This window comes from Hyperolius riggenbachi, chromosome 9, assembly GCF_040937935.1.
Source record: "Hyperolius riggenbachi isolate aHypRig1 chromosome 9, aHypRig1.pri, whole genome shotgun sequence".
NCBI lineage: Eukaryota > Metazoa > Chordata > Amphibia > Anura > Hyperoliidae > Hyperolius > Hyperolius riggenbachi.
In genome coordinates this window covers 82665101-82678655 of record NC_090654.1, presented here as the reverse complement: position 1 = coordinate 82678655, position 13555 = coordinate 82665101, and the positions used below count along the sequence as shown (strand labels likewise).

General features: G+C 47.3%; 1 protein-coding gene across 2 annotated transcripts in view; it reads right to left on the bottom strand.

Moving 5' to 3' along the window:
• The window catches only part of SUMF1 (sulfatase modifying factor 1), a 55434-nt gene extending 45817 nt beyond the window's left edge, over positions 1–9617 (bottom strand). The window contains exons 1-3 of one of the 2 annotated variants that reach the window (XM_068253116.1): positions 9429–9617; positions 5224–5397; positions 4215–4289 (exon numbers count right to left, since the gene is read on the bottom strand). In XM_068253116.1, coding sequence (XP_068109217.1) covers positions 4215–4289; positions 5224–5397; positions 9429–9611 — 432 coding nt within the window. In that variant the 5' untranslated portion in view covers positions 9612–9617. The remainder of the gene's footprint in view (positions 1–4214; positions 4290–5223; positions 5398–9428) is intronic. The other variant, XM_068253117.1, reaches the window with a different exon arrangement.
• Positions 9618–13555: the final 3938 nt, after the last annotated feature.

Genomic DNA, 13555 nt, shown 5'->3' with positions numbered 1-13555 from the left:
GGGGGGTGATCAGGAGGGGGCAGGGAGCAGGGGGGGGGATAAAAAAAAATAGCGTTGACAGATAGTGACAGGGAGTGATTGATGGGTGATTAGGGGGGTGATTGGGTGCAAACAGGGGTCTGGGGGGTGGGCAGGGGGGGGGTCTGATGGGTGCTGTGGGCGATCTGGGGCAGGGGGGGGAGAAATCAGTGTGCTTGGGTGCAGACTAGGGTGGCTGCAGCCTGCCCTGGTGGTCCCTCGGACACTGGGACCACCAGGGCAGGAGGCAGCCTGTATAATACACTTTGTAAACATTACAAAGTGTATTATACACTTTGTATGCGGCGATCGCGGGGTTAACATCCCGCCGGCGCTTCCGTATAGCCGGCGGGATGTTGCGGCGAGCGAGCGGTGACAGGCGCCGGCGGAGGATCGCGTCACGGATGACGCGATCGCTCCGCCCATGCCCTTAAATGGACCGCCGCCTCTGTGGGTGAGCCGGTCCTTAAGGGCTCCACCTCCCGGCCGCCTCTGTGCGTTAGGCGGTCGGGAAGTGGTTAAGCTGGCCATACACTGGCCCGATTTCCCACCGATCGGCAGCAGATTCGATCACTGGGATCGAATCTGCTGTCAAATCGTTCACGCAACACGCTAATTTTCGATCTATTTCGGCCCGAAATAGATCAGTCCCGTCGATCGCGTCGTGCGGAAAATTACCGTCGACCGCCGCGGGTAAGGAGCGCATTGCTAGTGGCGTACGACCGACGCAGGTATACATTACCTGAAGCTGGCTCCCGGCATCTTCTCCGCATCACCTCCCGGCTCCCGGGTGGCATCTTCTCCGCATCCCGGCATCCAGCATAACTTCCTGTGTCACTGCAGTGACAGCGGAAGTACAAATAGAGGGCGCTCTATTTGAACTTCCGCTGTCACTGGAGTGACAGAAAGTTATGCCGGATGCCGGGTTGCGGAAGCTGATGCGGAGAAGATGCCCGCCGGGAGCCGATGCGGGAGAAGATGCCCGGGACCAGGCTTCAGGTAATGTATGCGGGGGCCTGGGGGGGCGACAGCGGCAGCTCAGCAGATTGTGATCGGTTTCAGGCTGAAATCGATTCACAATCTGTTTGCAGTAAAGGCAGCCATACGATCCCTCTCTGATCAGATTCGATCTATCTGTTGGTCGAATCTGATGGCAAATCGACCAGTGTATGGCTACCTTTATTGCCACCATTATAACGGGCTAGAGAAGTAAGGTGTGTATCTGGAACAAGTCTAGCAGGTGATGTCATTGCTAGGGACAACGGAAAGACAGAATTGACATTGGTTACTGAGTGTTGCTCACACTGACTCCCAGAGCGATCATTCAAGATCTCATTCCATGCATCAATTAAAAGAGTCACAAAGTCATGCACACACAGATTCATTTCAATCAAAGTAAAAGCAGACTCAATGCATGCAGCGCAACATCGCACTGCTCTACCATTGTGTCTTATTTGTAGCGATATCAGAAGTCCTAGAGCTGCAGTTGCTCTGGGCAGCCTGTGTAGCCTCTTCCATTATTCAGCCACTAGCCTTGTAGCTTTGGGTGGTCAGAAAGTATAACCCCCAGATGTATACTGTCACCACTCCTGTTCTTGTATACCAACAACTGTACCTCTACTGCTGGCTCTGTGAAGGTCATCAAATTTGCAGATGACACTACCATCATCTGCCTGATCAGCAAAAATGGAGAGCACGAGTACCGCAGCGAGGTTAAGCGAATCTGCAATTGGTGCAAGGAAAACAACCTAGTACTCAACGCAGCAAAGACTGTTGAACTGGCTGTTGATTTTAGGAGGCACCCACCTCCCCTCCAACCAGTCCTCATAGGTGATACCGAGGTCTCTAGGGTACCATCTGTGTGCTTACTTCCTTGGCACAACCCTCACCAGCGACCTGAAATGGGGGCAGAACACTACCAAAATTCAGAAGAAATCACAGCAAAGGTTGTTCTTCCTGCGTCAACTGAAACAATTTGGCATGCCGCGGGAGCTACTGACCAGCTTCTACACTGCAACCATTGAGTCCATCCTTTGTTCGTCAGTCATTGTCTGGTATACCAGCGCGACGGCCAGTGACCGGTATAAGCTGCAGAGAGTCATTACCAATGCGGAGCGTCTAATTGGATCTCTGCTGCCACCTCTTGATCTCCTTCATGCTGCTAGAATGAAGACGAGGTCCACCAGGATCTCTCTCGACTCCTCCCACCCTGGCAGTCGCTACTTTGACCTTCTCCCATCGGGTCGCCACTATAGAACTATCCCATCCAAAACCACCAGGCGCAAGAACTCCTCCTTCCCCCAAGCAGTCCAGATGCTAAACTAGGGAAGTACTCATTTGAGGTCAAGAAACCTCTCAGCCGCTCACACCACACGGGACAATAAGGCCACGCAGCCAGCTTTTGATACTTTTTTGAACTAAAGGACTCTACGTGGGCCTCACAGGCTTGCTTATACTGTTAAACTGCTGGTAATTCTTAATGTCTATGTACTTTTGCACACCTATCTATATACATTTGCACACTTGTTAATGTCAGTCTCGTCTGCCGGTGTATCTGTTTGCCTGTCTTTGTACTTGCCTATGCCATGTGAACCACAAACAAATCCGAGTACGACTTCCATCGCACTTGGCGAATAAAACTGATTTTGATTCACGACAATGCATTGTCACTAATCTTTGGGGGGAGGGGAAGGGAAGGGGCGCTCAGCGACGGGGGACAGTAGACCACTGAGGGAAGCCTCAATAAGATCCTGAGGCTTCCCTCGCTTTAGGCAAGTGCCAGAACTCTGGCTCAGGTAGACTTTTAAGTGTAAGTGTACTTGAAATAACTTAAAATTAATGCAAGGTGCTGGTATTACCAAATTTGTTTCTGTTAAAAAATGCAAGTTTCACATTGTAGAAATGAGCCAGGAGCAGTCTGTATAATTCTTGAAGACATTTTCCTTGCATCTTCCTGTTTTTTTTTTGCTTTTTTTCTTAATGCTAGATACACGTTACGCATTTTCGTTTCGGTAGATGCGTTCGATTGATAATTTGTCATGTCCGATATTACTTTCGATCATTTCACTGCTCGATTTCTCATAGAAGTGAATGGAAATTGATAAGAAAATATAAGAGAATCGAGCGGGAAATTGAGCGGAAAAATGAATCGAATGGCAGAATCGGCCAAAATAAAAAAGGTACCTAGCATAATTTTTGAGAGAGGCAGTTGCGTGTGAAAATGTTAGTTTAATAACTTCGTGTTTTTGTGGGTTCCAGGAGGCACTGTGGTCCCAGGAAGCCCGATATTCACTTCCAAAACACTAGCTAAGCAAATGCCACAAAAATGTTCTGAAAACAAAGCATCGATTTAGCTTCTGTGGTAAAGGCTGGGAAAGCACCCTCATGAATGAATGAGTAGTCAAGATTCGTAAGTGTTCTCAGCATATCAGCTGACATATGTAATTAATTGAAGGGGCACCTGAACGGACACCATGATTGCAACAGTTTTGAGTTGAGTGCAGAACGGATGCATGAATAGAGAATAGTGATATTTTCAGTTGCTCTGGTGAGGGGAGGAGGGAAACATTGTATGGAGTGGCAATGCAATCTTATAAATTACCGTAAGCTGAAAATTAAAATATGACACTCATTTCCATGTTACTTATGTTCTATTTATCATCCGTACTACACGTAGAATTATCTCATAAGATTATTTTTTACTTCAGGTTCACTTTAACTTTCTTAAATTATTTTTTTATTTTACCTTTCCCATCTTATTTGTTTGTACTTTTGGGGCTGGCTATGAGTCTAATGGTATTACATAGATAAGGAAAGAACAGAGAAATGTGAGCTAAAACATTGGATGCTATAATGAGAGAATTTTTCTCTTCAAATAACTACCGTAAGCACATTCATGAATATTAGTATTTCTTTTTTAATACTCTTGAACTTGATTGATTGGGTAATATAAAAAAAAGAAGACAGGTAAGGTAGCACTGTAACTCTTTATAGCAAGTAGGCCTCTCACTTTGGGAGGTGTGAGGTGTGTGGGGGGGGGGGGGGGGGCAGGAAATTTTGCACCCCCCACCTCCCAGAAATTTTATTCCAGACATCAACAGGAGAGTTAGACCATTTGTGTACTTCCGCTGCATGCAGCAGTGGCCCTATCAATCCATCTGTGCCGGACTAGAATATAAATAACAGATTTCACTTACCGCTTGATCAATGCCATTTTTCACTTCCTCGCTTAACAATCCTTCAAACACAAATGAGTCTCCAAACTTCTCTGCCTAGAAAGGAAGAAGATAATATCACAGGTAAAATGTAGCTGTACAGAGCCAGCCGACAACATCTCGTCTCTAAAGGTAGCCACGCACTGGTCGATATGGCCAGCAGAATGGTTCCCTCTCTGACCATTATCTGAACAGTGACTGATCTATCTGCTCGATTCCCACCACACACAGATCACATATACCCTCCTCTATGTAGTTCCCTGTTGTCTAATGCCACCTTCCTTCACTATACAGCTCCCTGGTGTCTAATGGTCCTCTCTCCCCATACCATTCCCTGGTGTCTAGTGCCCCCCCCCCCATACAGTTCCCTGGTGTTTAGTGGTCCTCCCTCCACTATACAGTTTCCTGGTGTCTAGTGGCCTGCTCCCTCCCCTACAGAGTTCCCAGGTGCCTCATAGCCCCCTCCCTTCCCTATACAGTTCCCTGGTATATACTGACAACCCCTCCCGTCCCTATACAGTTTCCTGGTATATACTGACACACTCTCCCGTCCCTATACAGTTCCCTGGTGTATACTGACACACCCTCCATTCCCTATACAGTTCTCGGGGGTCTGGTACTACCCCCCTCCCTCCTGATATGGCTTCCTAGTGCCTTAATGTCAGTCCAACAACCAGCTTCCAGTCTCAGCAGCGCAGGTAGGTGGGTAGCAACATCTTCAATCCAACATGCCCCCCCCCCCCCCTTACCTTCCATCACTACCTGTTACAAAAAGGTGAAGGATGTAGTGGCCATCCTGGAAGAGGCGACTAGAGCATCTTCAGTCCTGACAAATTGGGAATGATTATATGACTATAACTGGCAGGAACTTCTACCTAGCCCTTTTCTGTTACACATTTTTTCAAGTAAAATCCACATGCTTGGACAAAAGATTAGCGCACTTATTTTGAATTCTCAGAAAAAGTAGTAATATCGATGCTTCCACACTCACCTCTGTCACATGACCAGTGGCCTCCACAAATCTTTCAAAGTCATGATTGCTGACTTCATAGGTATCCATGTAAAACAAATCAATGTGGACTCGGCGAGCGGGACTCTCTCCGTCTGGTGGAATACCAGGGTCATCCGTTCCCATGGTAAAAACCCCAGCAGGGAGCAGGACCATCTGTGTGTGTGGGGGGGGGGGGGGGGGGGAATAAGGATTACTTGTACATGAAGGTTCTATCCAGCCAGTAGACATACAGGGTGGGCCATTATTTTGGATACACCTTAATAAAATGGAATGGTTGGTGATATTAACTTCCTGTTTGTGGCACATTAGTATATGTGAGGGGGGAAACTTTTCAAGATGGGTGGTGACCATGGCGGCCATTTTGAAGTCGGCCATTTTGAATCCAACTTGTTTTTTCAATAGGAAGAGGGTCATGTGACATCACACTTAATGGGAATTTTACAAGAAAAAGAATGGTGTGCTTGGTTTTAACGTAACTTTATTCTTTCATGAGTTATTTACAAGTTTCTGACCACTTATAAAATGTGTTCAATGTGCTGCCCATTGTGTTGGATTGTCAATGCAACCCTCTTCTCCCACTCTTTATACACTGATAGCAACACCGCAGGAGAAATGCTAGCACAGGCTTCCAGTATTCGTCGTTTCAGGTGCTGCACAACTCGTATCTTCAAAGCATAGACAATTGCCCTCAGATGATGGTGTGGTATATGGGGTACAAAGATAGTGGGGCCATTCTTCATCAATGGACACCTCAAGGCCACTGGATATGCGAAATTGCTACATGATGATGTGTCCCCCTCTTTATGCCCTGAAGCTGGCACGTTCCCTGAGTTTTTCCCGCAAGATGGTGCACCACCACATTCCCTGGGACGAGTATCTACGACCCTGCTTTACACCCCCTTCCCCTGCCCCGGGATGAGGAACTACGTCCCTTGCAGCTGTGCACTCCTGCTCACCCCCCATGCTCATTACCGCTGCCGATCGCTAGGCGGGAGAGCAATGAATGGGAATTGTCACTAATCAGCTCGGGCCCGCGCAGCTCCTCTTCCTTGTACATGGCTGCGCAATAGCTGACAGCTTGCCCGTGCATGTGCAGTAAGCCGCTGCTACAGGCTCCATGCTACTGCGCATGAGTGGGCGGGCTTGTGAGGCTACAGCGCAGCCATTAATGCATAAGTAAAGCTGTGCAGCCCCTATTTGGAGGGGTGCCGCACTCTGCAATGAGGGGCTGCCAATGAGAGAGGGAAACCTCAATAGGATCCTGAGACATCCTTCTCTGCAGGGTAAAAACTTCTTTTGAAACCGGCTCGGGTTCACTTTAAAAGGCATCACTCTTTCTGATCTCAAAAAGTTGAGTGTTATTTTTTTTCAGAGGCACCTTAGATGTTTCTCCTCTATTTGGTTGCCCAAAACCAATTCTTATGCATCCCCCCTTCTAACATATCCATAAAGGATAACTTCTCTGTGATGCCTTCTGGCCAATTTACAGTAATGTTGCTGCACTAGTGCATCTATTTCCACCCAGGGATGCTCACCAGATGCAATCACGAGTAATTACTCGTGATTTGATTCGAATGAGGTTTAATTGGTGCAGGTGTGCGGTGGGGATAGATGGGGTTATTTACCCATAATTCCGCCGTTCGCCTGCGTTCCAAAGAGCGTGCATTTGGTCGCGTTGCAAGCCTCACATCGGCGCACTTCTTCCTTTCCGGCTTGAAGGAGGAAGTGTGCCGGTGTGAGACTTGCAAGCTGTCCCATTCAGCTTAGTTGAATTGAATGGAGTTCAGCTCTGCATCAGAGAGCAACTCAGGTGCCATTAATTTCTGTAAAACACAACTGCCTGAGCTGTATTACAATGCGATAGCGGGGCCAAGGCCCCTACCACAACTTACCCTTTATATATTATCTGTCATACTCACCGTTCTAGGTCCAGCCAACACTTCCGTACATGTTCCTTAATGCGCACGGGACCTCTCACGTCTTTATTGTATTATGGCAGCCGCTTCCGGGTCGTCCGCATGGTCAATGGTGCATGCCACCATAAGTTTAAGTATAAGTTTACGCTTGTGGGTGCTGGGTGTAATGGCGTACGCATGCGTGGAGGGTTGGCGTGTCTGTACGCATGCGCCATGCTTTGGCGCCCGATCTCCCTATAAAAGCGTTGGCACATCCAAAGTTAATCTTTATTGGTTCCATGTAAAAATATGGCCAACGTTTTGGAATCACGTGCGACCCCTTTATCAAGGCAATGTTTGCTCAGAGGCAAAGATCTGTCTGCTGCTGTGCAACAGTTCCTGCAAAGGAAGTGGTAGTCTGGCTCCTCTGAACACTCGCAGAGAGCGATGTGTATTGTCTGGGATCAGCAGCAGCCTGGCTGCTTTTCCTTGTTGAATACTGCTTAGAGGGCGTCATCCCTCTTTTCAGCTGTTGCACTCCCCTTAAAGACTATGGGTATGATCCTTTAGTGAGTGCGAGATATACTACCAATGTGTTCCCTATAAAAGCGCTCTTGCCTACAACCACAGTGCTGTTGTTTATGACAGTTCTGGATGAGCCTGTTCCTGGTAAATCCTTGCTCCGTGTTGACTTCCTGTTGTGACCCTTGGCCTGATATCCGCCGACCCCGAATTTCCCTATGAGGTTGTTTCCAGCTAGGTCCCCTGAAGTAGATTAGCGCCTTTGGCTGGTAGCGTGGATAGTGTTTTCTGCTGGGTCCCCTATTTTATAACTAATTAGTGGTTGCAACCAAATTGCTGCAAGCAGGAAGCTGCTGTAGGTACTCTCAACTAGGCTACCTTGCCAAATAACTATATTGATACATTTCTGTATATCAGAAATCCTGAAAGAGGACCAAATGAATAATTTAAAATGGAATTGAAGTAACGTAAAATAAAGAAAATAAAAGTTTCACTTACCTGGGGCTTCTGCCAGCCCCCTGCAGATTGACCTGTGCCCGCGAAGTTACCATAGGATCTTCCGTTCCCATGCCGCGGCTCACTTTCACACAATTGGAGTGCACTGCGCCTGCACAGCCCTTGCCGCGCACATCCTCATTACTGCACGGGCACAGTAGAGATTTTCTCGTACAGCGCCTGCGCAGGACACTCCTGGCTATGGGAACGCCTACGAGGATATGTGTGGCCAGGGCACAGTGGATGTTGACTTAGAAGTCGGCTTCCACTGCGTGAAGAAAAGTGAGCTGCGGGGGACCGGAGAATCTGTCCAGGGCGGCGTGAGCGCAGCCCCAGGTTGTCTGCAGGGGGCTGGCAGAAGTCCCAGGTAAGCAGGGCCGGCGCTACCAGGCAAAGGAGGCAGCTGCCCCAGGGCCCCAGAGCTTGTAGGGGCCCCCAGTGGCTACAAGAGGAAAAAAAATTTTTTCAAATCGGCCTTATAGTTGTTTTTGAGAAAATCGATGTTAAAGTTTCAAAGGAAAAAAAAAACATTTAAAAACCTGCCGACTTTAAATCCACCTTAAATGCTAGAAACCCTAAATTTGCACGATATGTTAAGGAGATCATTAGGAATAAGAGGAAAAAACAATTTTTCAAAAAGATCTTATAGTTTTTGAGAAAATCGATTTTAAAGTTTAGAAGGAAATAAGTATAGTTTTAAATTTGGTAAATGTCACTTTTAGTAGCAAACCTAACGGTAGTGTAATTTTACATGCATCAAACGAAAGCGCAATAAATTTCCTGAAGGGGTTTCCAGGGGGTCCATACGCATCCGCAGCGCTTTGGCCAGGGATCGCTATACAGCCGCAATATGGCTGTATGAAGATCCCTGGCATTTTTTCCTATTTTCCCAATTTATTTTTATGTTTAGAGTGTGGGAATTTTTTTTTATTAAATTATGTGGGGTCCCCCCTCCTGAAACTTTTTAACCCCTTGTCCCCCATGCAGGCTGGGATAGCCAGAATGTGGAGCTCTGACCGATTGGGACTTCACACCCTGACTATACCAGCTGCAAAAAAGGTCCCCTAATACCGATTTTTGTTCCGGGGTATATGTTGGGGGGGCCCCCCAGGTTTATTTTGCCCTGGGGCCCCATTGTTGCTTAAACCGGCCCTGCAGGTAAGTGAAGCGCTTATTTTTTTAGCCCGCCCTCACTTTAATTTAACACAGCCCTCAACTTCTGGTAAAGAACAGCAATAAAAGTCCCCCAACTCTCCTCTCCCAATCACTCACCCCGCTCCTCTGCACTGAAGCAGGCGGCTCATTGGCCTCCCGGGAATAGCGAAATGCCGCCCCCTGCTTGTGGGAGTGAGCTCCGTCCTCTCTGCTTGTGGAACCGCAGCCACAATCTGCCCCAACCAGGAGCAACCCGACAGCAAGAACTGCAGCCTGGAGAGCTGCACTGTGCGCCGCCATCTTCCCGGATCACATGAGAAGTCAGCTGACCGAACCAGGAGCATGTGACCATTACTCTGCAGCGGCTGCAGGTGCAGAGAACTGCATCAACTTCTTCTTTACAATATAATACACTAGGCTAATTACTATGTGAGTACTGTAAAACGTATCTGTGTTACCGATCTCTCATACCTGTAGTATTATCTAATCCAGAAGTAGCACTGTAGCTCTAATGTATTACTATGCCCATATTCTAGAATGCTGATATAGCGCTGTGACACAGTATATGGTATTATTAATGGTACCTACTTATATAGAGCCGTCATATCCCATGGTAAAGTGTGCAGTATAGATAATAGTAGGCAATAATAGGTTAATGGGAATGTATGACTATACAGAAGGATAAATATACAGAACATAAGAAAAGCAAAGTATTATAACATTCAGCAATACAAGTGCATGCATAGGTAAAACTATTACAACAAAGGCAAAATGCAGGGGAGCGTGCCTGGCCAGACTGCTCTGGCTGCACTGACTGGAGGATGTTGCGGGCGAACGGAGAGGCAGACAAGGACAGCGTGGGGGCTGGAGGAAGCCCCAGGTATGTATATTTTCTTTATAATCACCCATGTCAGGTACACTTTAACCTTTTGGGGACCGCTGATAGTAAATCCTATGCCACACTTGTGGCTGTCTATGCGGCGTAGGATTTACGCCACCTGCTATTTCCGCTCCCGACGCGATTGTGCGCACTCGAGAGGGGAGATTAAGCTGCCATATGATCAGTGATCAGGAGCCATCGCTATTGGCTCCTGATCACATGATCACTACGATTGCCGGCGAATCGTAGTGATCACTGTTGGCTGCGGCGGTGTGAGGGGAATCCACTACGCTCTGGCCAGCATCCCCGCTCACTCTGTGTTAAGTGTCGGGTCCCGGCTTAATGACGTCATCAAGCCGCGACCCGGAACTTAACGGTAGTGCGAGCGAGGATGCCGGCTAGAGCTGCTCATCGCTGGAGCCTAGGAGGTGAGTAAAGGCTGCTGGCAATACAGGGGACACCTGGCCAAACTGGGGACACCATGCCCAGCTAGCCATACTAGGGATCCGGCTGCCTGACCCCCCCAGATGCGACTGCCATTCGCATGTAAAATGGCCTGGTCCTTAAAGAGTAACTGTTAGCCCCAAAACTGAAAATTAAATCTCTCTTGCAATGTTTTATTTACTATTTAAATGAGCCAAAAAGGCATTGTAGAAGTTAAAAATCAATATAATTTTTTTACTATGTATCCTTTTACCCAAGCTCCGGACGCAAAGCCGCATATCAGATACTGCTGAGCATGCATAGCATGCCTAGCTCTGCCCGACCCCCCTCTCCCCCCCAGGACCAGGTGCCGATATATGCTCACCCCAAACAGCTGACCGCTCTGACACGGAGAGAGCGCGGGAGCACTTCCAGCGCCGCCACCGCAGAGCAGCCGCCGCCGAGTCACATGTGAGAGATGCACATCTCTCACATGTGACTCGGCGGCGGCTGCTCTGCGGTGGCGGCGCTGGAAGTGCTCCCGCTTTCTCTCCGTGTCAGAGCGGTCAGCTGTTTGGGGTGAGCATATATCGGCACCTGGTCCTGGGGGGGAGAGGGGGGTCGGGCAGAGCTAGGCATGCTATGCATGCTCAGCAGTATCTGATATGCGGCTTTGCGTCCGGAGCTTGGGTAAAAGGATACATAGTAAAAAAATTATATTGATTTTTAACTTCTACAATGCTTTTTTGGCTCATTTAAATAGTAAATAAAACATTGCAAGAGAGATTTAATTTTCAGTTTTGGGGCTAACAGTTACTCTTTAAGGGGGTTTAGGCAGCCAGTCCCCAAGGGGTTAAACTAGAGCCCTAGGTGGGCACATAAAAAAAAAACAAAAAAAAAACTAGGCTTCCTGAGTCGGGGAGCTGAGCAGATCAGGTAGCCGCCAAAACCGCCGCTCTTGTGGGCCGCACTGGCCCACTTTCACTTTCGTGACCTCTGGGTCACGACACTGGAAAAAGGGATTGATTCTCTCTCCCAGGGTGCAGGGAGGCGGGGAAGCATCAGGGGGCATGGCCAGGTAGAGAGAGCTGCCCAATGGCAGCTCTGGAAACCCTGCAGGAACGCCCCTGGCGTTTTTAACAGGGAATCCCTCTGCCGTATGTTTACCCTCGAGATAGCGAGAAATATTATTGCTAATTTCGGGGAGGTAATAACACAGCGATGGACGGGGCTGTGGAGTCGGAGTTGGAGTCGGAGTCGTGGTTTCAGAAACTGAGGAGTCAGGAGTCGGAGTCGCATGATTTTTGTACAAAATCCACAGCCCTGTTAAGTATTAGACTAAGGAGTCGGAGTCGAGGAGTCGGAGTCTGAGCAATTTTGGGTACCCGGAGTCGGAGTTGGAGTCTGAGTCGTGGTTCCAGAAACTGAGGAGTCGGAGTTGGAAGATTTTTGTACCGACTCCACAGCCCTGGCGATGGGGGAGGTAGAGAGCAGCGGTGTGAGGATTCAGAGGTATGTCATGAGGCAGAGAACATGCCTCTGTGTCCCATCTGTCCCCTCCACGCATCGCCTCGGGTTCTCTTTAAGGGTTACTTTGAGAGGAATAACAGTCTGACATAAAAGTGAATACATTATTAAATTAATGCCCATACAGTTATCCTACTTGATTTTGTCCCAAACTAATGTCAATTGCGTAAAAGCCAGCATGGAACATAACAGGGCTGTAAACTTTCATTGCAACAAGATGTATTCTATAAAAATGAATTCAGAAAACTCTTATAGTGAGGAGAATATTTTCTTTTCTGCTTACAGTTATACTGAATTCTGAAATAAACCGTATTTGACCATAGCTCCACTTTAAATGGTTTTAATCCTCTCACTGCTCAGCTCCTGTTTTCACATTTCACCCAGATGGCCAAGCCAGTTTTAAAGGACAGCTGTAGAAAGAGGGATATGGAGGCTGCCATATTTATTTCATTTTAAGCAATACCAGTTACCTGGCTGCCCTGCTGATCCTCTGCCTCTAATAGACCCTGAACAAGCATGCATTAGATCAGGAGTTTCTGACATTTTTGGGCTCATGCACACCACAGCAGTTCTGAACCATTTTTTAAAACGCCTGCAGGGGGAAAACCGCATGGCTAATGAAAGTGAATGAGATGGTGCACACCAGAGCGGCTCGTTTTTTCCACAAAGGCAAACTCCCGGGCTGCAGCATTTTTTTGATTTCTGAGGCGTTTCTACCTCAATGTTAAAGTATAGGAAAGTGGAAAACCGCTCTGAAAAACGGTAGATCAGAACTGTTTTCCAGGCGTTTTTGTTACAGTAGCTGTTCAGTAACAGCTTTACTATAACAATATTTGATATCTGCTACACAAAAACGCTCCAAAAACCGCTAGGCATGTTTAGAAATCCTCTCTAAACATGCCTAGAATCACTCTGAAATCTGCTTCAAAAACCTCTAGCGTTTTGCGGATCTGCTTGAGTTTTTTGGTGTGCACTGGGCGTGCGTCAGATCTGACAAGATTAGCTGCATGGTTGTTTCTGGTCAGATTCAGACACTACTGCAGCCAAATAGATCAGCAGCCTGGCAGCTGGTATTGTTTAAAAGGAAATTAATATGGTAGCCTCCATATTCTTCTCACTACAGATGTCGTTTAACATTTTTCAAAGGTGTCAAAACACACAAGTTGAAAGTTGTTTGGTCCCACAACTACATATTTTATGAAAGCAGAGAGCTTTCAAAATTAAACTATTGTATAGTAGCTTAGTTCATAAATGGGTCTTTTATGTTAAAGACTTAATGATGCTATATGTTTTTGTGTAGTTCATGTATGACCATGTACACTAATACTGTAGTATATGTGTAAATGTTGCCTTTGTGTGTGTAGTATAGGTAGGAAGAGGGGCAATTTGCTATGATTACATGACTGCTAAATAA